At 46.8% G+C, this 25,351-nt stretch overlaps 1 protein-coding gene across 2 annotated transcripts in view; it reads right to left on the minus strand.

Moving 5' to 3' along the window:
• The window catches only part of LOC133136492 (protein capicua homolog), a 56,937-nt gene that overhangs the window by 25,392 nt on the left and 6,194 nt on the right, over nucleotides 1-25,351 (minus strand). For both annotated transcript variants that reach the window (XM_061254031.1, XM_061254030.1), the window contains exon 2: nucleotides 20,875-24,712. In XM_061254031.1, coding sequence (XP_061110015.1) covers nucleotides 20,875-24,529 — 3,655 coding nt within the window. In that variant the 5' untranslated portion in view covers nucleotides 24,530-24,712. The remainder of the gene's footprint in view (nucleotides 1-20,874; nucleotides 24,713-25,351) is intronic.

Genomic DNA, 25,351 nt, shown 5'->3' on the forward strand with positions numbered 1-25,351 from the left:
TTTTTTTTTTTTGTTAAACAGAAAGTGACCTCCTAAAGCACAGGTTAGGGCAGGCTTAGCAAGGCCTACAAAGTAAGGCATGAGACACATGGGCATATCTACACAAGCGTACACACACACAGAATCCACACACACGCGCGCACACACGCGCGCACACACACACACACGCATACATCCACAAACACCAAAATCGACACATGCGTGCACCCACACAACCAATTAACGCATGCATGCACACACACACACACACCCACACACACACACACACAGCTAAACCACACACATGCATGCACATATGCATGTATAAGTGCGCACACATACAGACACACACACACACAGAATCCACACACACACACAATCCACCCACACGCATACATCCACAAACACCAAAATCGACACACATGCGTGCACCCACACACAACCAATTAACGCATGCATGCGCGCACACACACACAGCTAAACCACACACATGCATGCACATATGCATGTATAAGTGTGCACACATACAGACACACACACACACACAGAAAGAGAAGAGAGGGTTGGAAATTGAGGGGGAAATGGGTGGGAAGGAAAAATAGCAAGGAGAACAAAAATAGACCACAAGTCATTCTGTGCAGAGAGAGAAAGGGAGGTGGAGAAGGAACAGCTATGAAGAAATGTTTTTTCCCTCTGTTGCTGTGATCAAAGAGAATGAACTGACTCACTTAGCTACACACAATTTATTACCTACAGTCAACATTTCAAACAGGTGGTTTACATGTTGTACAACAGTAGGAACATACACTCAGTGATCACTTTATTATGTAGACCTGTACACCAGCTTGTTAATGAAAATATTTAATCAGCCAATCATGTGGCAGAATTAGAATCGAGGAAACACCACCTTCTTAGAGGAGGCTGCCACTGACTGGAAAACCCCTTAAAAACCTGGACTGATTTCGATTTGGATTACTGGCAGTTAGTGAGTCAAGCTCACTTCATGGACAATTATGCATGCTAATCGAGAAAAAATGGCTTTGGCATTACGGGCTAATTACCAGCCAACTGTGAATGAAGAACCAGTCCCGCAGGACTGGTTGATCTAAACGCCATTTTCAACAATGCAGAAGCTTCACACGGCTGTTGTAGTTCACATCTGTGCCCACTGGGCGGCAGTATTTGTCAGAGGAAAAAAACTTGCCAATTCAGGGACAGGAATGGAGAATGCCAGATTACTCACTACTTAAAGAATGGAATACTAATTTCTATTTCACCGTGAGATACTACTCTTTAGAATACAGACTCAATCTTAAACGGGAAAATAATGAAAACGGATACATTGGTGAATTCATATAGCCAAGAGATTTCCCCTTATATCACGGATCTGTAAAAGGCAGGAGATCAAGAACTTGAAGCCAGTGGTGGTAGAGGACCACATTGCTCAAAAGGCAATTGCATATAAATATTGAAATCAGCTCCAGACATTTTCTACAAACATAAAAAATTGTTATACAGGTTATACGTGGAGAGAAAATGACGCGGAAGCAAAGAGGGAATATATTTCAAGACATTCAGCACGCTGTCTCTAGTGATGGAGTTTGTTGTGGCAACAAGTTTCTTTGTGTGTTTCCAGGGTTCATAAACCCAGACTCTATGTTAAACACAGTAACACGCATTATTATGCGGGAGGAGTCATTCCCCTTTGCCACTCATGTTGAACCAGGCCTCCTTGCCCTGGTATGGCTGTCTTGTTTTCCACTGTAAAACCAAACGTAGTAGCGTAGTGTGTCAGTCAACGGAAAGAACGTTACAGTGAGCTGCGGTCGATATCGTGCGATGACTGGCTCGCAATGAAAAGATTCCACTTCCAAATCACATTTAGTCTCTCCGACGATTGTCTGCGTTCCTTAAAACACATGCTGTGTGACGGCTAGGTCTATTATTGATCGATAGTTAACCTAAATTCACATTAATCGCATAAAGTCTGAATAACTCCGCGATGGTGGATCGTACCAAAATCTGATGACGAATTTAACTGGATAGAGCAGTGTCTCGTGCCTGTTGTTGGGGTCTCGATGCGTCTCCTGGCTTTTCTTCCAGCTGCACTCTCTTAATGAGGCTACATCGAGCTGCTAACTGAATACTGATATGGATTTGCTGTTATTTATGCATTGGCTTAGCCGTTTGCTTCAGAACACATTTTCAACAACATCTAACAGAGGTATAAAGGTACTTCTGTTCATTTCTCTTCATTGAAGCCCCTTAAATTAGCAATGCAGACGACTTTTAGTTTATTAAGAGCAATTTGTAGTTCAACGGGGTCTAGAATTTCAACGACTAATTAAGCCAGTTTAAGACACGCACCAAAGTGGAAGATAAAAGAACATTGAAGAAACCTTTGCTCTTTTTTAAACCAGCACACGTTTATGCTCCCATGTTTCTTTCGTGTTAGCTTAAATGAAGACTCAAATAAAATAAAGATCAGTATTCAGCGAGCAACTCAATCAGACCCCACTAACTGTGAGCCCAGCTGGAAGCAAAACCTGCACACAGAGACGTCCCCAGAAGGTGGTCTGTGCATAACCTAACACACTGCATTAAATGGAAGCTGCACACTGCACTGTGTCTCTCTCTTGTCTACGACTAACGTGTCTGCAGCGACATGTTTTGCTTGTTGTACACTGAAGTGATGTATTGTACTCCTACAGCCTGGGTTCTACAATAGAAATCCAAACTGGCCTGTAAGACTGGCCCACTTAGGTCCTCCCAGGGCACAGGCACCCGTCTATCTCTGACAAAGGCCAGAGCACAGTTTGTAGTGTCTCCATGGAAACAGCAGACCTGTGGCAGCCGCACATTTCTGCAGATTGGTGAGTGACAGATCCACTCACAAAATAAAAAAAGGTATATTTCCCCTGCTGGTCCCCACACTTTCTGTTGGAAAAAAGTCAATTAAAGAGATTAGCACTAATCAAACACTAATCAGTTTCAACAGGGAGCCCAAATAGTACAGTAACTCATTTTGATGATTGGCCCTTCTCTGACTTTTTCTAGTTTGTGTGGTCAATCTGCCTTAAACTTTCTCACAAAAAAGACTGGGGTTAAAGGTTAAATTATAGGAGACTGCAGACTAAAAGTATTGCACTTAAAGATAATTGACACAGATAGCCGACGCTTGAAAGAGGAATTCAAGGTTGCGTGAGCATTCTGCATTCCCGGCACGGAGGAGGACTCGCATTTGTAACGCCGATTATATTTACGTGCTATTTAAGCCTCCCAGATGGAGAATTATGCTTCTCGCTTGGATGTGAAAGAGAAGGAGAGGCCGCAGTAAATGAAGATCGCTCGGCAACATACAAAAGAAGGTAACAGCACTTCTGGGTTCTTCCAGAACATCAGCACCTCACAAACAGATCAGATCAGGACTGAAGTTGTCTCAAATGTCTTCTTTTTCTGAGGACACCACACCCAAATGAGGCTACAGTGTTAGCACTTAATCTAATTTTACAGTTACAGCTTCACGTGGTAAAAGTATACAGTGAAATAACTGGACAAGGCAATACTGCTATTAATAGACTGAAAGGAAACCGATTCACTGGCACTGTACTTTGCTATAAAAGTGTAATGGCTTTTCACAAAGAAAGGTTTACACGTATAACAGAATTACGTGTCTTGATAATGACAGTTTTAATCCAAGGAGCCATTTCAAGATTTCCCCAACAGATTAGATGGAATACTGTGACTAGAAAATATGAATACTATAATCACTCTCCATTATTAATAAAACAATAAAACAACTGTCTTTCAGGATGTTTATCCAGGTCAAAACTAAACACGCAACACTAAACACAAAGGCTTGAACAGATATGTAAAACTGTTTTCAGAGGTCTGCTTTAATTTTATTATTGGGCACAGCAACTCCAAAGTGCTCTTATTTACACAAGCCTCGCTCCTTGCCCTCTCAGCATCCAAAAGCAGTAGTTCCACATCTGTAGACTCAAACAGATAAGGTTCTGTGCCATCGTCTTTCCAGAAGAAATCATCTTCATCCTCTCTTACAAAGTCAGCCATGATCAGCAGTAAAGTGTTAGCTAGCTAATCACCTGAGTTTTGTTTACAAGTGAGTGGGCGCACTTTGTGCACTAGCTCTACCTTCAGAAAGTGCGCAGATCACTGCGCACCACCAGCGGAAGATGAAAGGATTTTTTTATTTCAGATACCTCGTATAAATAAGACCGCATTGTAGTTACTTTCAAAGGTGTATTTCTTCGCTCTGAAGGAGGTAGGCTACTGACTCCCTTAGGCTTCAAGTCTTAATGCTAAGCTAACACGTTATGTTAACATGGAAACAGCGAGTGAATGCACAAAAATTTTAATATCTCGTCCAAGTCTGGGTAGGTTGGGAAAAAAGGTGTATTTCCAAAAATGTTGGTATATTCCTTTAACTAATCAGCCCAGGTGCTTAAGTGTGCTTGATTCCACCGTACGGGGCCGAGACTGGGAGATTGCTCCAGAGTGCCTGTTGTGCGAGCTGGCTGGCTGAAAGGTGATCAGGTCCAAGCAACGAGCTGGAAAGCTGTTGCTCGGTTTTAACTTTCTTTAGCTTTTTTTATTTTAGTTTATTGTGTAAATGTATATATATATTTTTTTTACTGGAACCCGTTCGCGCTCCCTCTGGCAATCAACAGGGAAAAATTCCTGCATCTCCCTCCCAGGGGAGTCACATGGCGTGTGGAACAACCCATTGACAAAATTGGATTGACACTGCATTACCTTCTCCCTCTCAGTCAATAAAATGTGGCAGCTGGCCACCAGCCTGTGACTCGACACTGTATGCAGATAAGCCGATTTGGTGTCTCCGTGAATATTACGACCTATCTGGATGATGTTTTCATCTAGGCTGTTCACTGATATTTACAAGTAATTTCACCAAAAGAAAGTCTGATCTGACTTGCTGATTCTCTCAGTGATCCAGAGTGAATGCAGTTCTCTCAATGATGTGTTCACATATAGCCTACCAACAAAGCTGCATTCGCCATTTCCTTCAAACGCACAGGTAGGCTAGATGTGATGTTTACCCAGCAGAAAAAACAAGCTCAAGCCAGGTTTTGAAACAGCTAGTAGTTGGTTGACTGGTTCAACTCAGACAGGCTAACAGCACTAGCTGGTCGATCAGCTCATACCCAGATAGACTATTATGACCAGTTTGGCCATGCTGGTTGACCAGCTCATACCCAGGTAAACCATTATGACCAGTTTGGCCATGCTGGTTGACCAGCTCATACCCAGGTAAACCATTATGACCAGTTTGGCCATGCTGGTTGACCAGCTCATACCCAGGTAAACCATTATGACCAGTTTGGCCAAGCTGGTTGACCAGCTCATACCCAGGTAGACCATTATGACCAGTTTGGCCATGCTGGTTGAACTGCTCACACCCAGGTAGACCATTATGACCGGTTTGGCCATGCTGGTTGACCAGCTCATACCCAGGAAGACCATTATGACCGGTTTGGCCATGCTGGTTGACCAGCTCATACCCAGGGAGACCATTATGACCGGTTTGGCCATGCTGGCTGACCAGCTCATACCCAGGTAGACCATTATGACCAGTTTGACCATGCTGGTTGAACTGCTGACACCCAGGTAGACCATTATGACCAGCTTGACCAGCCCATAGCCTTTACAGCAGGGCACCTTAATACAGCCAAACTCTACACATCCCTGCCACCTGACAACCAACACATCCACGTGCTGAAGGGATTTGCGGTTTGACTTAAAGACTTTTTTTGGAATCAACTTTGTTTATAGCGGTCCTGCCTGCTTGCACTGGATCAGGCCGATGCGGGAATCTTCCGTGGTAAGCCGACTCAGTGAATTACCAATTATTCAGCGAGTGAGTCCAATTAATGTCGACCGGTGTCTGCGACACGCCTTGCTTACGTGACGGACGTCATACTCTTGACTATCAAAGGCCTGCCTGGGTGAGAGAATCCAGGAGGTTAGCGGGAAGAGAGCAGCTGAGGTGGAACAAAGGGAGGAGCTGGTGCTGAGCTGAGCTGAGCTGAGCTGAGCTGAGCTGAGCTGAGCTGAGCAGCAGAGAGCGGGCGCGGGCTGGCAGGCGGGGGCAGGGGAGGGGAGGGCAGGCGCTTCAGCCGCATGCATGGAATACGGGGGCGCAGCACCGGCTGAACTCGTACGAGATTTCAATGCGTCCCCTTTACACAGCGAGGAGCGGAGAGGTGTCAAAGAGAGAGAGACTAAATAAATTTCTCTTCATAGAAATTGCGTAACGCATATGTTCAAGTGGTCACTTACTGCATGCCTCTACATACATGTGGATGTTCACGGTGTATCTGGATATGAGGTGCGTGCCTGTGAGTGTGTGTGTGTGTGTGTGTGTGTGTGTGTGTGTGTGTGCGTGCGTGCGTGCGTACATAAAGGTTTTGCCATCTGTATAGTGTAGCGTGGATGTTTATGGTGTGTCTGTATAGAAGGTGAGAGAGAGTGCAGTCATTCTGTATGTGAAACTGAAGGGAATGCACAGCAGGAGATGAGGCAGGGCAGCACTTTGCCCAGTGCTACTGGCTAGAAAGGTGAAGAAGTCGTCCTCTCACTTTCCCGCTGTTTATACTGACAAACATATTTTCGTCTTTCGATTTCGACTACTAATTATCTCTTCTTGTCCGTGTTAAAAAAAAAACAACAACTCAAGAGTTTGAGCACTTTCTTTGTCTGCTCTTCAGATATGCTTCACAGAACAGATTAAATAATATTAATTAATAACACTGCGTAGCTCCACCACTGCCTTATCCCACCAATACAAATCACATCGGCTGGACCCAAATGACTGGTGTTCCCTGCAGTCCGGAGAGGCCAGGGCTGCCCAGTTGTGCAATAAATCACGTCTGAAAGGGGGCTTGTGGACTTTGGTGCGGATTTCCAGAGAATCCGTTTGGGTGCAGACTTCACTGGACTTTGCCAGTGGGATTACCCGAAATTCATAGGAATAAGGACGCGACAATATATAAAAAAGACAAAATCATAATAATAGACAGAAAAACAACCAAAGAAGGTCATCCGATCTATGTAACACGTAATTCATATACAGTGGGCTCCAGAATTATTGGCACCCTTAACCCCATCCTCTCTGCCCCTTTGTTGTTGAATCATCAATGTCTGAAATTATTATTGCATTCATATTCATGTCATACAAAAAACTGTGACGTTAATAAAACGTAGCAACTGGCGATGCCAGATTGTTGAAAAGACAGTTAAGATTCTTATCAGCCTCTTATTTATAATGCAGTGCACTAAAACTCCCCTATGCCACGCTTATGGGTTTACAACCCTGACCCCATGACATATGTTGGAAAATTATTAGCAGACATAGATTTATTGACGTTTTATGTTAAGTTTATAAGGGGTCGTATTCACGGCAATGAGTGCAGTCTGAAGTTCAGTCTCATTCGCACATTTACCCTCACAGCCCTGCGCCCGTGCAGACTCCACGTAATGACGCAGAGCGCCACGGTCAACACCACAGTAAGCAAGTGTGCGTACTGTGGTGTTGTTAAATGTTATCAATGTTATCCCTATCCCTCATGAACCCACACTAGAGAGGTCATCGAGGGTACATCAGGGGAGAATCAGTATCCAGACCATCATAATCGTCAGGATTTATTTAAATTTTTGTAAAAAATTGTATTAAATATCCAAAGATGCCAATCTACGATTTCCTTGGTCTTGGTGGTTTAGCGGCCACCCATGGTGACTGGTGGTCATAACAGGTCTATACTACACTTCAATTTGCATAGTTCCCCGTGACATCCAGCCTTCTCAAGCGCTTTCCTTCTTCTGATGGTCAGGGTGGTTCCCATTTATTGAGTCACTTTACTACTTGTGCTTTCATCCATTGTTGTAAAGTTACTGCAAACAATGACAACTGTGCTCAAACTCCTCCTCCTCTTGTGTTCATGCCACTCAAACTCCTGTGCGTCACTGCCAGAAGTAAGTTTCACACAAACAACGCATCTCTGCAATCGTAACAGTGGCACAACAGTCACTTCTTCAACAGGTTTCCATGGTTTCCATGCATACATTTCCATACTGGGTGTGAATGGTGGGCCCTCCACTAACTTAAATGTTCTAATATAGAAATGATATTAAACAAGGCAAATGGTCTCAATGGTCATTGCTAGAGAAATGCCAGTGGGACTAGGACTCAAATATGGTATTTGTTCACATGAAAAAAAAAAAAAATCATAGATTTCCACTTTAAAATTATTATTTGGGGCTCAATCCGTGAAGCATTCCATATCCACTCCCCATAAATTCGCCAGACATTCTTTATTACCACCTTAGTTCTTATTTCTCTCTCATTCTTTCTCCCATTCTCCCTCTCTCTCATTCTAGCTGTCCCATTTTCTCTCGCTCGCTCTCATTCTCTCTCTCATTCTCTCGCTCTCTCTACATGTCTGGGCAGGTCTGAGTCAGACAGTTTGTCAACGTTCCTTTTCAGTTTTACTAAATTGCTATTTTAACCCTCCCACTACCTTGTACTCGGCTACATACAGAGATCTATATAATCGCAGGAGGTCGAGACATTCAGAAACTCCTATCAAACAGCTATTATTGCACAGACACACACACATACACATATATATATACACACAGACACATCTTTCTCTTTCTGTCTCCATCTGTCACTCTCCCAGGGGATTTCAGAAGGTCAATTTTCAATTTTTCAAGCATGTCTGTGCATATCCACCGCAACACACACACACACACACACACACACACACACACACACACACACACACATACCCATTTGTACTCAGTGAAACTGACAAGTTCAGCATGTACCAAATTCAAACACGCAAATTTAAAAACGGACACTTTTTTCGTTAACACTTGGCGTCATCCACTATAAAAGAGAACCTGAAGCCGTGAAGGGATGTTTTGAGTTAGGAGGGCAGGGACTCCTGGCTGCCCTGCGTCACCTCCTGAAAAATCCCCGTGCTGGTGCTCAGAAAAGTGGAAAGGCCCACGCGGGGCGGGATTGAGAGACGTGTGTTCTGCAGAGAAAAGGGAAGGAAGAGTACCGCTACCCCTTTCAGAGCCACCAGATGCAGTCAGGCTTCTTACACTGTAAGCAAGCCAAGCCAACAGTCAACTATCAATCCAACATATACTTTCTCAAAAAGTATAGCTGCTAAAAAAAAAAAAAAAGTGATAGCGGAAAGGCATTTGGTTTGGTAACCTAAACAATAGCTTAGATGAATGAACAAGAGCTAAATTAATCAAATATTTGCGTTACAATAGGGGTGTTTGTACCAATTGTGGGTCAATACAAATAGATTTGGAGCAAGAGACCAGCAAAATATGGCTGAATAGAAACAAACTCTCTATTATGTGAAAAACATATGCAATGGAGAAATTGGACATGGCACACCATTATCTGGAGAAGAGAAACTAGCTCTCTGTCTGGTGAAATACATGTCCGATGTAAAAATCAGACATGTCTACACAGCACACTTCTATAAGGGTAAATGCAACTGAAGAGAAACTAGCTCTCTATCTGGTGAAATACATGTCCGGTGTAAAAATCAGACATGTCTACACAACACACTTCTATTAGGGTAAATGCAACTGAAGAGAAACTAGCTCTCTATCTGGTGAAATACATGTCCGATGTAAAAATCAGACATGTCTACACAACACACTTCTATTAGGGTAAATGCAGCTGAAGATTAACTAGCTCTCTATCTGGTGAAATACATGTCGATGTAAAATGAGACATGTCTACACAGCACACCTGCTGCAACAGTGCCCTGAAAATTCTCACTCTTTGGTGTTCCTGTAACTATGGAATAAAATGGCTCATCTGGCTCAGCAACTGGACCAGTTTCAAAAGATCATCAATTCGAAATTGGAACATTGAAAATGGTTGGGTGTGTTTGTGGGGAGGCCAATTCTTCAGTTTGTTTTCAAGGCTTTGTAAATTTGGTGTTGTTCAAAGAAAGCTTGAAACTGTTTAAACAGATAACTTGATACGATAAGATAGCTTCACTGATAGACTAATTGGAACAAGCTTAGCTTAAATACATTCCCGTTTTCATAGATAGGCAAATTTATGAGCCTTGAAAGATCAAAAGATATTTTTTAATTCATCCAAAATTGTCAGTCAGTTTTCAGCTTTTCTTATGATCCGATAAACCTTTTTTTTCCCAAATAACCTGACAAATACTAACATATTCAGGGACAACATGCAATGTAGATTATACATTTGTACCTCTAGCCAGAGCATTTTTAATGTCACCACTATATTGCAATGCTGTTAATTTTCCTACGCATTTGCATTTAACAGCTTGATAGTGTGCTCAACTGTTGGTAGCCTGGCTACATTCTCCTGTTCATATCATCATATAAATGTATTTAATGAGAGCAGGAATGTCATGATAATTATTTTCCATTCACAGGTATTTTCATATGCTGGTTGCATTTTTTTTAAAAAAGAAGTGCCATAGAAAAGTCTCTAGAAAGGAATATGCAACAAGCACACCTTTTCAGAGGTGTTTCAAAAGCGCCACAAGAAAAGGTCTGTTATAACCAAGCTCCCTAAAGCACTCTTAAAATACCTCTCAGACTATAACGAGTTCTACAAGGTGTGCTACCGCACTTCCAGGAGCTACTGATTACACCCCATTGCAAGAGGCAGGTGATTACAGATGAATTTCAATCTGCTGCATCGATGGCTTCCGTGATTTACTTTCAAACTATGAAAAATTTAAACCAGACTCTGACTGTACCGAGCAGGGCAGGGGTCATGCTAAATAACTACACAGCCACCCAGGGAGGGGGAGTTGCAGTCGACACGGTAACTGACGCCTCGTCACTCGCTATGGCCAATCAGACGGCTGTAATATGCTTGCATCAGCTGCACATCATCTGTTGGCTAACTGCAAGCACGCACATACTCAATTACAATCATCTCCAAACTCCAAAACTGCCCGATGACAACGCTGTGATGGAACAGGCCTACAAGCTGCAACCCGGGCATTGCATTTTGCTGGGCATTCTATAAAAAAATATAGAATTTATATTTTTATTTGTTTACCATTGATTTGTCCAGATGAGCCTCACTGAGACAAAAATATTTTTCATGGGAGCCCTAGCCAAGAGGTTGTAACACACAGCATGAAATACAATCCAGCACTGTACAGTAGAGACCACAATCATAAAACAGAGAGTCTTAATGATCTCACGAGTGGTCAACTATTGCACAGCACCTTATCGGTCATAGCAACATGTGTCAGCTTTTATGTTTGTAACAAACTCCTAAAAACAAACAAAGGGATGAAGAGCTGAAGCTGAGCCTGTTTCGAGAGCATCCAATACCAGAGAGCGCAAGAGCTAAAATCCATCTTCCCAAATTCAGTGCAGGGGCAAGGCACAGCAATATATAGCAATAAAGAGTAAATAATAAAACATATAAATCACGAACGCCGCGCACACTTGTGTAACTCCCTCTGGTGTCCAACGTGCCGAGCACTAGAACTTACATCGCTTCACAGGAAATTAACAGCCGTCGCCGACCTCCTTCTAATTCACTGCAAAAGCATTATTTCATTACTTCAAAGCATGATACTGTCCTCACACAAACGCTACAATGCTATCAAATATCGAGGCCTAATTTCTCGAATACCCCCGAGGAGTTACAGCTTTCATTTCGTATGATTCAGGGTGTAGAGCAAGTGAATTCATGAAAAGCTCTCTCATAGAGACTTCCTTTTAGCCGACTGACCTGCTTGGTATTAATCTGTACAATGGTCTCATTTTGAGGGAGAAACAGGCTGTTACTGGCAGCAAAACTCAACTCTGCTTTAAATGTAGAGTCCACCTGGCATGTAGCAGATCAGATCTAATAAAGGACTCACAATTGGTGACATTGTTCAGAAATGCCAGCACTCAGCAACCAAATTGACCCTCATAATCACTTTTTGTTGCCTGCGGTGGGAGGTGAAACTACAAATTCAGTGGTTTATTGCTTCCTGCATACTAATGTGCTTTTAAACGGTTATGCTCACATGCTCACACAAGAGGTTATGATGGATGTTCTTTTTTTAGTTTTGGTATTTGTTTTTGGAAACTACTTTCCTCTGTATAATTTGAAAAACAAAGCAGTGTACATTTAACTTGGTGAGCCCTATTTAAGTAAACAATTTTTGTGAATAACACAAACTCAAATTAAAGATGAGTATTCCACATATTTATATAATGTATTTGTTTTTTTGGGTTTATTATTTTTTTTTTACAGATGGCAATAAAATATTTAAAAGTCAGAGCAGATAGTATTTCTGACCTTACTTCTAGAGGGGACAATAACATTAAATGAATGAGAATAAAACATATGCCTTGAATATCATATTAGTACAAATCTAAAATCCACAACTACAATGGATTCTCTACATAGATATATCCATCTGACAGTTGGAAACATGAGGTTTAGCCACTTATTTCCTTTCATGCTGGTTTGACTGCTTGTAGCTTCTAGCAGTCAGAGCAATCTGCCCTTTGGGTGCTGCCTGGCCGCCTACACAAAAAAGGAACCAATCAATGGGCTATTCAGCCAGTCAGAGGCCACCACGCCATGCAGTTTTCATCCACCGCATGCTGTAAAAACAACTGCTATCCTCTCAGTAGTCCTCTACATTTCATTCATCATTAGATGTGAGCCATTGCATTCTTGTTGACAGATTTGGGAGGGGAAATAGGGCACCAGTGCAGGTGGGACTGCAACCCTAATTAACTGCCGCATTTCCTGCCAGAGCTCTGGGTTAGGGTGCACCACTTCCACACACGTACAGTCCCTTCCAAAAGTATTGGAACAGCAAGGCCAATTCCTTTGTTTTTGCAATACACTAATTACATTTGGGGTTGAGATAAAAAGATGAACATGAGATAAGAATTCAGAATTTCAGCATTGAGACTATTTACTGGTATTTACACCTAGATGTGTTAAACTACTTAGATCATAGCATCTTTGCTACCATCATGAGTTACATCATCAATAAAGAGTAGTGAGCCCACTCCAGAAGCAGCCTTGTAAGCCTAAGCCATGACACTTCCTCCACAGTGCTACACAGATGAGCTTGTATGTTTTGGATCATGATCAGATCCATTCTTTCTCCACACTGGCCTTTCCATCACATATGATAGAGGTTAAACTTGGTCTCATGAGTCCATAAAACTTTGTTCCAGAACTTTTGTGGCTCATCTCTGTACATCACCTTCCAATTCTGACTACTGACAAGTGGTTTGCATCTTGTGGTAGAGCCTCTATATTGCAGCTTTTGAAGTCTTCTTCAAAGGATTGACTGAGTTACCCACCCATTCGCTCCTGAAAATGGCACAAATTGTCTGCATTTCTTTAGTGAGTCAAGTCTTTTATTTTAAAAACACATGCATTTGGGGAAAAAGCCATGGAGGGTATATTGCATTCATTGTGTTGCAGAATGTCATCGAGTAAAGCTTTACTTTTCAATCAAACGTAGATGGGTTTTTGCCAACAAAAAAAAAAACAAGATGGGACTTTTCACCACAAAAAATGTATTTATTGTATTTATTCCAAGACGTTCTTTTTATTCGCAATTGAAATGTGAATAAAAGCACTTTGTAACTGGATGCCCAAACGAGGAGTTGCCCCAACAACATAATGTAAGGCTGTCGGCTTAAAGAAATGGTAGGCCATCTGATCTCCAACAACAAGATAATTATTTCTTGCAGTAGCTGGCTGAATGGTAACGTAAACTCACTATGAGTTAGCTCACTATGTTCCGAACAATGCAAATTTCATGACGAATAAATAAATGAAAACACTTCTAGATAAGCTTTGGTTTTTGTGTGTTAAGCTAAATTCCTTCGATTTTCATAAAAATGAGTCACATACCCTATCAATTTCAGCATACAGTGACATGGTAATGCTGATACACTGTGATATTGTAGTGGGGAAGCTGTTGCTAACCAGAGACTACGAACTGGGCAGGTGAATGGGTGTTCGAACCTTCGGTCTTGTGCAGTTATTTGTCCTTTTCTCTATAAATATTGGTCCAATTCACATCAATCAAAGTGTTTTGGTGTCTGGGATAGTCAATAAGCAACTACCACAGAGAGAGGAAAAACTACTATTGAACGGATGTTAACTTCTGGTGGAAGCGGCCACTTCCTTGTGTCCTGTTCAGAGCATGGCGAGTTTACCTAATGGGTAGGGCCATCTTGAAGGAATGTTTACACTGTGGTCGCTAGAGTGGACAGAGCTTAGGAACGGTCAATTACCATATATGTCATTTTCATCACCAGTTCATTTGGAAAGCTACAGCTGACGCACCAGCAAAGAAGAATGAGGAGGACCAACAGGAAATGTGACCGGACTTTATATTTGTAATTCTTTTTCACATTTTCTCATTGTGGGCGGCACGGATGGTGCAGTGGGTAGCACTGCCGCCTCACAGCAAGGAGATCCTGGGTTCGAATCCCCGTCGGCCGGGGCCTCTCTGTGCGGAGTTTGCATGTTCTCCCCGTGTCTGCGTGGGTTTCCTCCGGGTACTCCGTTTTCCTCCCATAGTCCAAAGACATGCAGGTTAGGCTGATTGGAGAGTCTATATTGCCCGTAGATATGAGTGTGTGAATGAATGGTGTGTGTGCCCTGTGATGGACTGGCGACCTGTCCAGGGTGTATTCCTGCCTTTCGCCCAATGTATGCTGGGATAGGCTCCGGCCCCCCTGCGACCCTGTTCAGGATAAGCGGGTTCAGATAATGGATGGATGGATGGATTTTCTCATTGTGATTCGGAATGGATAGACGAGTATTTGAAGATTCCAAATCTGCACTTCTCATTATTGAACAAAATTGAATCTGACAGTTATTTAAGTATTCTGTAAAAGTGAGAGCTGTGTGATGTTACCCCCTTTGTCATGATGCGACACATATAAAAACATACCCCTGCCTTAGTATGTGAATATGCACTACAGTAGGGTACAGACGGGTAAATTCAAGAGGCCGTGTGGCTTACGCTTAAAATCCTGCTGATGGCCATGCTTTAACATTGTTTTTTGCGGAGGTTTGCTTTTGACTAGTGACGTCAGGTGTTGGGAGTCTCCCTTGGCCACTTTGTGCCTGTAGTAAGGAATATCCCCATCGATGACATCATCAGGAATGCACTTTTGCGTTTCCCATGATGCAGAGTCAATATGTCCACATTCCTGATGGACCACTTTGGGAACTGCTGGAAGGGCTAGTGTTCAGCCTGGGGAAATGACAGCCTCTTAGCCTTACAGGCTAATCGATTGCAGCAAGACGTGTGCAGATCTCCCCAGTGCCTTCCATGCAGTCACAGTGGACTGTCTTACAGCACTATCAGGCCCTGGAATCACACACAACTCTAATGATATGTCTGAAATACACTGGAAATAAAGTGCCTGTCACTACAAAATGGGCCAAGATATATACGCATAATTAACTCATAAATATTTATCATAATGCACACAGACATACAGGCTTTTTTTTTTTCCATTGGAAATAAATTATTTAACGGTGCTCTGGACTTGGATCTTGATCTGTCATTAACAAATAAATACAACAGTATGTGACAGCACCTATTTTGCATTCGATTGTACTAATGAAAGATTCAGAGGGCAGACAGTTGGCCCAGATGAATAAACCTGAATATGCCTTTCTCCATTTTCGTAATAGCACATTTTAATCTGTGCCTGCAAGACGTAGGGATATTTACGGAGCTGAAGTTATGAATCCAGAGTTTATTCGCCACTGGAGTGTGATCGGTCCGAAATGTTTATCCCTATGCACAAGTGGTTTTATACAGGCCTATACCATCAGAATGCAATTTTGATGGTACTGACATAATGCAACTAAATATTTTTATACATACTGTATATCATATATATTATATTCACTGCCGCTCACGTTCTCCTCCAATACCAATGTAATGCTATTACCAATCTTGAAAAAAAGCAGGTAATATTGTATTGTTGCTAATGCTGTATTGTTTACCATGCAATTCAATTATTCAGAAAGAAGGATATTTATAATGAAGAAAATGCCTGTGGATCTAGCTAAGGTATCACATTGTTCCTGTAACTTCTGAGCATTGGTGGTCCCACGCTTTTTATTACCTAACAAAAAAAGTAAATGCAGGAAGGACATTCACCCAGTGCATTACAGTGGGGAACAAAATTATTTTTTTCACTCCTCACTCTAGATGAAATGGCATTATTATAACAGAGGTGGAACTGTGAGGATTGCATGTAAATGGTGTGCTTTTGCTGAGTAATGGAAGAGTTGACTATGGCACTGCCCAGTGATGTTATGCCCAATGGAGTTTTTTTATTTTTTAACTTTGTCGTTTCCACATGACTTTTTACCTCACATGCACAACCACGTTTCAGTTCACTTAGCACTAATCACACTGCAGGAAAACCACATGTGGTTCGACTCTGCAGCATCACGTGGCCTTCACTTCAGTGTGCCGCCCTTTTTCAGCCAGCTTTCATTCTAGCAGCTAGGGCTATTGACACCAACTAGCCAAGCCCACAGTTATGCAGAGTGGCAGGTAGACGCAGGGCTGGACTGGGGAAAAAAATAGGCCCTGCCATTTGGCTCAGACCGGCCCACCACAATCGGTTACATGACAGATTCAGATGATTTTATTTATTTTTTTTAATAAATAAATAAATCATACCGACCCAAACCGGCCCAAAACTAGACCGGCCCACATGCCCGTGGGCATGTAGACTATATAGCCAATCCAGCCCTGGGTAGACGGCATTTGCGGGTTTGTAGTCTGACCCAAAGAAATGCACTTCAAGTGAATCCAAATACCTTCAGAAAACACAACAGCAATGTCTCTTTCCAAATATAATACCACAGTAAATCATTTTCATTCAAAACTTTTTTTTTTGCCTTTTTTTGTATTGCTGGGACTACCCAGTTGCCGCGAGCACACCCCAGTCAGCACACCCCCTCCTGTCCCCACTATCACAGTCCACCGTAACCACCTCTCCTCCTCACCCTCCTCTCTCCCCCTCCCCTCCCCTCCTCCTCACCCTCCTCTCGCGCTCCACTCTCACTGCTTCTCTCCTCCCTCTTGAATCCTTCTCCAATCTCCCCACTCTGCATCTTCCACTCTGCTTTCCTCTCTCCTCAGCACTTGCCTCTCTCTGTCCTCTTGTCTCTAGGCCTGCAGGCTGTTCTCCTCCCAGTCCATGGATGTCTGACACCCTACGTACCTCCAGGGCCACTATACGTACCTCCAGGGCCAACCTACGTACCTCCAGGGCCACCATACGTACCTCCAGGGCCAGCCAACCTGCAGCTGAAAGTAAGCAGGGGGAAAACCAGGGACCCATCTGACCTCTCATCATACCAGTCTCTCCTGGCGGCATGCTCTTCTGCCATCACCGCCGCCAAGGTAGATTACTATTAAACCAAAAGTCCACTTCTAACCCTTGTCAACTGTTCACCATTTCTCTCCTCAGCACACCTCCTCCCCTACCTCAGTCGTCCTTTGCTGCGGAGGACTTGGCAGTGTTCTTCGATGAGAAGACCGCAGACATCCACAGCTCCTTCACGGCCGCCCTCTCTGCGCCTGCCCCTTGTTTCTCCACTTTCTCTCCCCTCTCAAGACACAAACTCCTTCTCTCCCAACTCCGCACCACTTGTGGTCTCGACCCATCCCCTCAACTCTCCTCCAGGCACTCGCACAAGACGTCCTCCCGTTTGTCATCGCTCTTGTGAACTCCTTCTTGATGTTTCCCCTCATTCTTAGAGAGGGCCCACATCACCCCACTCCTGAAGAAGCCTGTAATCCAGAACTACCATCCAGGATCTGTTCTTCCTTTTCTATCCAAATCACTTGAATGAGCTGCCTCTAACCAACTCTCTTCTTTCTTTTTGCAGAACAACGGTCAACTACTCCATTCCTATCCTCCCTGTAATGTACAATGAATCATGCTACAAGCTGTAATTATCACTCTTATCATTTACTATTCTTAGTGTTCTAGTTGCCAAAACTGTGGTATTGCTACGTCTTGGTCAGTTTCACTGATTATTCTACAAGCGTTCAAGTTTTTAATCTATGTGATCACCCTAGCACTTGGACCATAATTCCCTCTAGGGTTTTCAGCGCACTTGATTTTCACTTTATTGTATATCGCTCTAGATAAGAGTGTCTGCCAAATGACTAATGTAATATCTTCTTTGTAGTCCGGCATTGCGAGCTAAAGGAATTTCTACATTGTCTTGGTACAATTTCACAAAGTAAAGTTCACAGCTGGTTATTGTATGCTGTGAGGTTTTGATATGCAAACCAAGCACAGCAAACAGCTGGCTAAACACTGAACAAAACATTTGACACTTTGCCCAAGAATACTGGTGTGCTCTGGTGGAAACTTGCACGGACATAGTTTGTGAGTCCCAGCAATAGAAGAAATAGTTCTGGATTAAAATGTCAATTTTTGAACTAAATTTTCACAGGAGGAACATACGGAAATGTAAATTTTACTTTTGCTTTTAAGTCAACTTTGTCATTGTTAGTCGTTTCAGAGAGTGTTATGTGTGTCTCTTGCAGTACTGAGAGGGAAACGCATAGGAGTGAAGGATGGATGAAAGCTACATGAAAACAAAATGCTGCCACTAACATTAGTGAAACAGCCGAGACACAATTCAGCTGGAGTAAAGTTGCAAGCATCAGCTGTGTGCGTGCACTTGTATAAAATTTTGCCTATGCATCCCTGCTGGAATAAAATCCTAGGGGAAGCACTGCGCCTTAAGTTAATATAGCTAGCAGCATTTCTTTCATCATAAAGAAATTCACAGTGAACTCTTTCAGGAGCCACCTGAATGGCAGAACGCAGAACGCAGAACGCAGTCCGCCCTCCTTATGCATTTTTTCACTTTATGCAACCGGGGATAGCAGAGAGGATTACAGGAAGAGACAGGATTACAGAACAGAAAGTATCCGGAAAATTGGACCCGTCCGTGTGGGTGGATTCACAAATGGGTCTGAGAGCCAACTGCCCTGTAGACTGCACTGCACAGCATCGCCTCAAACCATTTCCTAATTCTGAAACGGCAAAAATCAGTCTCCTCAAATTGCCGTTTGGTTCTGACAAAACTCACACTTACTTCAAATTCCTGAAAACCTTCAGACTGGAATACATTTACTGAGCATGGACAAACAAAATCTGTAAACATTCCTCAAAAGGTCTGAATGAAAACTGAACAGAAAGACATGTTTATAACCTGGAAACAATTGGGGATTTTAGGGATTTAAAACGGTGTTCGTCTTCATCACAAAACAATTTCTGAAAAGGGCTCTTCATAAGCCGCAAGATATAAAAAGAAAGTGGAGCCAATTGGACAAACCGTATGTATGTAATGACACTCGGGACTATGTTTTATGGTCAGATAAAAACAAACGCTGAGCTCCACAGAAATGGTCTTCAGCAGGACGTGTGCCACACAAAGGAGCAGCTCATCCCGAAAAGAACATCATCCCCTCTGTGAAATACGGAATTACATCTGTCTTGCTCTGGATTATTTAAAATCCTCTGGTCCTGGTGCCCCTCCTTCCAATTCATGCAAAGCTGGACTATGGAAGTCCTCCAGGCCAATTCTGACTAAAATCCTAGCTTCCTTTTCTCAGAACCTAGAAGCTTCCAGAGTGACATTGATCCATGGCACACATCTTAGTCCACAAGCAAACGGGTTATGCAAAGACCAAACTGATATAGTTGACTCCTCTGATATAGCAGACTTAAACTGGCGTTTTGTTCTTTTGGATGCTTTTTATTTTAGCATGGCAAATTGATACTTTTTCAGTTTAAACTCAAGAAATTGATCCAAAAAAGGAACTAAAGGGACTCAACAACAATTAACAATTGTGGACACATCCACAAGCTATTTTAACCAGTTACCGTGACATCTGTTGAAAACATACACATGCTTTCAGCAACTACAAATAGTATCTACAATTAAGCATTTGTTCAATATCCCATCAGTTTCCCTGGCATTCATTTCTCACGTCATCTTTGCCGATGACCAACCCTTCCAGAATCAGTCAAAATGGTAACGGGATTAGAGCTGAGGAGATTATGTGCCAAATGCAGTCACAGACCCAAACAATCTAAAGGCTAATTCATACTTTTAGTAGAGTGCAGCCAAATGTCAATCAATAAGCACACCTCCTCCCACCTATTCTGAGAAAATGTTCATTACTAAACTCATTTTACATTAATGACATGCAAAACGCCTCTTTCCGTTTTGAAAAATCCATTTAGCCTACGTCTATTCCATAATTGCAACTAAAAGCTGTTGATCTGTGCAGTGTAATTTCACTCGTTTTCATTTCTCACCCTCTCTCTCAAAAAAAAAAAAAGGAATTGAGCAAGTTAATGAGAGGAAACGATAAGCAGGTCGCATTTGCTGAACCCAAGAACGGTAAGCACATTCACTGACAGATACTTCAGTGCCAAGACCGGTGAAGGCATGCCCTTTGATTAGCACAACCTTCAGCACTAGAGCCGCCTTCCTTCTACAGGCGAGCCAATCAAACCTGAATAAAAGCTCCCCTTGTCCTATCGCTTTATCTGGTTCCCATCTTGGATAGCCCAAAGCGTTCACATACTGCCTGCCCTATTGCATTCCGAAGTCTCCCTTATCACGCCACAAAACTGACACCGCCGACATTCATCACTCCACTCAACTGACACTGCTGACATCTATCTCAGTGCGTTATCTCACTCCTCCTGCCAGCCCATGAATCCCTTCTCAAAGCAATCCAAACAATTAGAACAGTTCAAAGGCATTCATACCTGTCCCGGGCCGGCCCATGATGATGTCCTTGCGTGGAGCGGGGTGCGGAGATTCGGCAGGGAGGATGAGGGGTAGCAGGGCGGTCGGGGAGGGGTGGCAGGCCACCGGCTGCTGCAGGGGCCCGCCGAAGACTCCGGCGTGGCCCCCCCGGTCCCGCCCCCCGGAGCCAGCGCTGGCCAGGGCGGGGCTGAGGATGGGGCTGGAGACAGAGATGCAGGAGAGGGCGGGGCTTGCCTGGGTGGGGCGGCTGAGGGGTGCGGCCGCAGGCTGGGAGGGGGCCGAGGACACCAGCACCAGCGCGGGGGCGGGGCCTCGCAGGAGGACAGCCCCGTTGGTGGCAGTGGCAGCGTTTATTGGCACAGGGACCTGCAGTCCACCCGTGGGCTGGGGGGTCCGGCTGGGGCGGGCCGCAGGCCCCAGGGGGCGCTCCGTGAACTTGGCCAGGGGCACCTCGGGGTTGCGCACGATGACGGGCGAGTCGCGCGGGGCCTGCTGGGACGCCAGGCGGGGCAGGGGCGAGGGGGGCGTGGGGGAGACCAGCATTGGCGGGGGCGAGGCCGCAGCTGAGGAGGAGGGCGGACGGCTGCTGACGCTGCGGGGCCGGGAGAAGGGCGCCCCCTGCTGGGCTTGAGGCGACAGCACGCGGAAGGCGGCGGGGTTGAGACCCAAGCCCAGGCCGAGGTGCTCTCCGTGCTCCATCTCCGCTTTGGGGTAGTCCTGGGCCGAGGGCGGGGGCAGGGGGCAGTCAGACTTGCGCTTGCCGGGGCTCATGGGCACGGTGAAGGTGAGGCTGGTCTGGAAGGAGGGCGGGACGCCCGAGGGGTGCCGCTCGCGCTCGGTGCCCAGCTTGGGCGTGCCCCCGCCCCCGGTGCCGCTGAGGTGGCGGTGGCGGCGGGGCGGCAGCACGGGCGAGGCGGTGATGGGGCTGAAGTTGGCCGGCCGGAAGCCGAAGAGCGGGGAGGGCGAGTGCGAGGGGGAGAAGGGCGACTGGTTGGACACGGGCGAGAAGGAGGGCGTTCCCGAGCGGGAGCTGCCCAGGGACACCAGCATGTTGGCCGCCTCGCACTCCTCGAAGTCGAAGCGCGACAGGTCCTGCGCCAGCATGGACGGCAGGACGAGGCGCGGGCGGGAGTCCCCCCCGCGGCTGCTGGCCTCGCTGCTGTCCCGCGACGTCTCGTCCCAGTCGAACTCGCTGCTGCCCCTCCCTCCGCCCAGCCGCAGGTCCGAGGGCGTGGCCGTGCCCGAGCTGCTGCCCCCGCCCCGGTCGCGCTCCGCCCCGCCCTCCATCTCCTTGGTGCGCATGGACAGGTGGCGGGAGCAGTAGCCGCGCCGCTGGGACTCCTTCATGCAGCCCTCCCGCGAGCACAGTCGCCGCCACTGCTTGCCGTTGAACTTCTTGCGGATGCCGTTGGGCGTGCACACCACGTCGCCCTTCTTGTACTTCTGCTGCGCGGCCGTGAGCGGCGTGCGCGACCGCGAGGAGGAGGAGGACGACGTGGAGCCCGGGGTGGGCGTCTTCTCCGGGGCTCCCAGCGAGCTGCGGGCCGAGGAGGAGGAGGAGGAGGTAGAGCAGGGCGGGAGCGGGGGCAGGTGGTGGGCCTCGACGGGCATCAGCCCCGGCCTATCGGGGCCCTGGAGCACGGGGGAGGGCGGGGGGTGGAGGCCCGCCAGGGGGGCGAGGGACAGGTGCGCCAGTGGGGGGGCGCCAAGGGGGGCCCGCACCACGGACAGCTGGGGGCCTGGGTAGCTGGGGGGCTTGGAGAGGATGTGCCTGTGAGGGGCCCCGGGGGCCACGCCGCCCTCCTGCAGCTGAGCCATGCTGAAGCGAGAAACCTCCATGTCCTCCTCCGGCGTCTGGGGCTGGACAGCCTGCTGCTTCTGCATCTGCTGCTCCCTCTCTCTCGCCTGCTCTCGTTCCCACTCCCGCCCCCTCTCCCTCTCCCTCTCTCTTTCCCTCTCCCTCTCCCTCTCTATCTCCATCTCCATCTCCATCTCCCTCTCCCGCTCTCGGTGTCTGTCTGTGGCTAGGCTCAGCACTGTGGTGGAGGCGATGGAGGACGAGGAGGAGGGTGCAGAGGGGAACCCCTGTCCTCCCAAAGCCCTGGACGGGAACCCGTGTCTGTGCCTGGCCCCCCCGTCGCTGAGCCGAAACGCGTCCGCCTCCACCTCCACCTCTTCCCTCTTCCTCCCCTCCTCCTTCTCCCTCTCCCTATCCCCCTCCCTCTCCCCATCCTCCCACCGCTCCTCCTTGGGCTGGGGCAGCTCCCAGGGGTGTGCGAGGAGGCGTAAACTCTGGCGGGACACCCAGACGGCCTGGGCGCCGGCCCTCATCTTCTCCTCCTCATCGGCCGCCGGGTCCCACAGCACCTCCCGGTCCTCACAGAGCACAACGCGGTAGGGGAAGGCCACGGCGGGATGGGGGTCAACCTGAGAGACCACGCCCTGCCTGAACACGCCCTCCCCGCCGTCCCCACCGAACGGCACGCACACCTGGGTCCCGATGGCCACCGGAGCAGGGCCGGGCGGCGGGGTGTCGAGGACGAGGTCCGGCTCTCGCTTGTGGGGCGTCCCGTCTGGGAGGGGGTAGTGCCACAACGCCCTCTCCGCCCCGTTCAGCTGCACCCACACAGTGCAGCGCTCGCCCCCCGCCTGACGCACAACACCCGCCCGAAACACTGGCGACAGGGGCCTGCCGGCCCTCCATCCGCCCTCCTCCCCGTCCCGCCCCCTTGGCCGCTGCCGGACCAGCACCCGCTGGTTCTTCAGCCGTTTGGCGAGCACCTCGCCCAACTCCATTGCCTCCCCATCCCGGGGAGAGGGGTCATGCCACGGCGGGGGGACGGGTGGGCCAGGGAGGGGGCTGTGGCGGGAGACGGGGTCGGTATTGGTTTCGGTGTCGGGTGGCGGCTCGGCTACCTCGAGGTCAGCGGAGTGTTCGCTGGCCGTGTCGGTGGAGGACGAGCGCACCGAGCTGGGCGGGCCCTCCGCGTCTCCCTCCCCCGGGGCCACGCGGTCGGTGGGGCGGTTTTCAGGCGGGCTGTGGCTGTGGGCGTCCGTGTCCGTGCTGTCCTCGCTCGCCACCGCGCTCACCGGCCCCGTCTGGCTGCCTGTGCTGGGAGCACCGCTGCTGCTGCTGCCGCTGTTGTTGCTGCCGCTGTTGTTGTTGTTGCTGCTGTTGTTGCTGTTGTTGCTGTTGTTGCTGTTGTGCGGGGGGGTGGAGGTGGCGGCGGCGCAGTGCTCGTAGGTGTACTTCTTCTTCGGCACGCGGGCCTTGAACGTGGCCGTCTTGCGGCTGGACGGCGGGTTGGGACTGCTGTTGGTGCTGGCCGCGCTGTTGCTGCCGCTGCTGCTGCCGTTCGTGCCCCCGACTTTGGGGCTCCCGCTGTGCTCCTCCGGCTTCCCACAATCCTCTGTGGTCTCCCGTGGCCCCGGCCCGTCCGGAATCGCACCGCACCTGACGGGCTGGTCTCCACAGGTGTCTGAGCCGGGCGGGGTCTGTCTGCTCGGCGCGGTCTCCGTCGGTGCCTCAGGGCCCCGAGCCTGCATCTCCCTCCTCTCTCCCTCGCCCGGCGTCTCCGCTGCCCCCCGCCTCTTCCCCCCCTTCGCCCGGGTTGACGGGGGAGACCGCCTACCCTGCTTTTTCAAAGGCTTCATCTTTTCTTATTTGCTTCCTTTCAGCCCTCTTGTTCTTCACAGCGGGTTCCCTCTGCTCCCTGTCACTCTTATTTGTTTGAGTCCTTTCTTCCCAGTTTCTTGTGTCTTTTTCCCGCCCCCTCGCTCTCCCTCTCTTTCTCTCACTCCGTCTCTCCTCCCGTCCTGTCCTTGGGCTTTTCAAGACTAAGATGGAGAAGAAAGATAGAGACAGCAGTTGATTATCATTATTAATACATTACACTATATTGCATTGCATTGGTGACTTCATCTGTGGTCATAGAGTTGCTGTGGTTTGGGATAAGACTTCACTGCCCATTCAAAGCAGGTTCGTGTCCCTTTCCACTCTGCACTACAATTAGCTGTGGGGACAGTTTCAGTTATCAAGTAAGGATTCTGAAATAATCTGTAATTGAAGACAGAGTAAAACATTTAAACACATGCTACGCCAAGCTGCTTTGAACATTGAACCGAGAGAATCGATTTCCAAACAAAGGCCGGAAATAAAATGCAAACAATGCCTGGATTAATGTGGTAACTTTTCTCCAAATTATTCAATTCGTAAAATGTGTGAGGCTTCACTCAGCTTAGAAACACCACTTAAGTTAACTGAAATTGCAATTCTTTGTTGAAGATAATGGAATGTTCAGCACGTTGCCTACAGCAAAGAATGATTATCAGTTATGAATATCTAGGCTTTTGATACCATTTAATAGCTGGATGTGTATTGTGTACAAGGAGAAAACATGGAAATAGGTGGAAAAACTATTTTTCACTATCATGACAAACATCTTCAGTTCCATCGGCTAGCTATTTCACTTAAGT

Source organism: Conger conger, chromosome 9 (assembly GCF_963514075.1).
Source record: "Conger conger chromosome 9, fConCon1.1, whole genome shotgun sequence".
Lineage (NCBI taxonomy): Eukaryota > Metazoa > Chordata > Actinopteri > Anguilliformes > Congridae > Conger > Conger conger.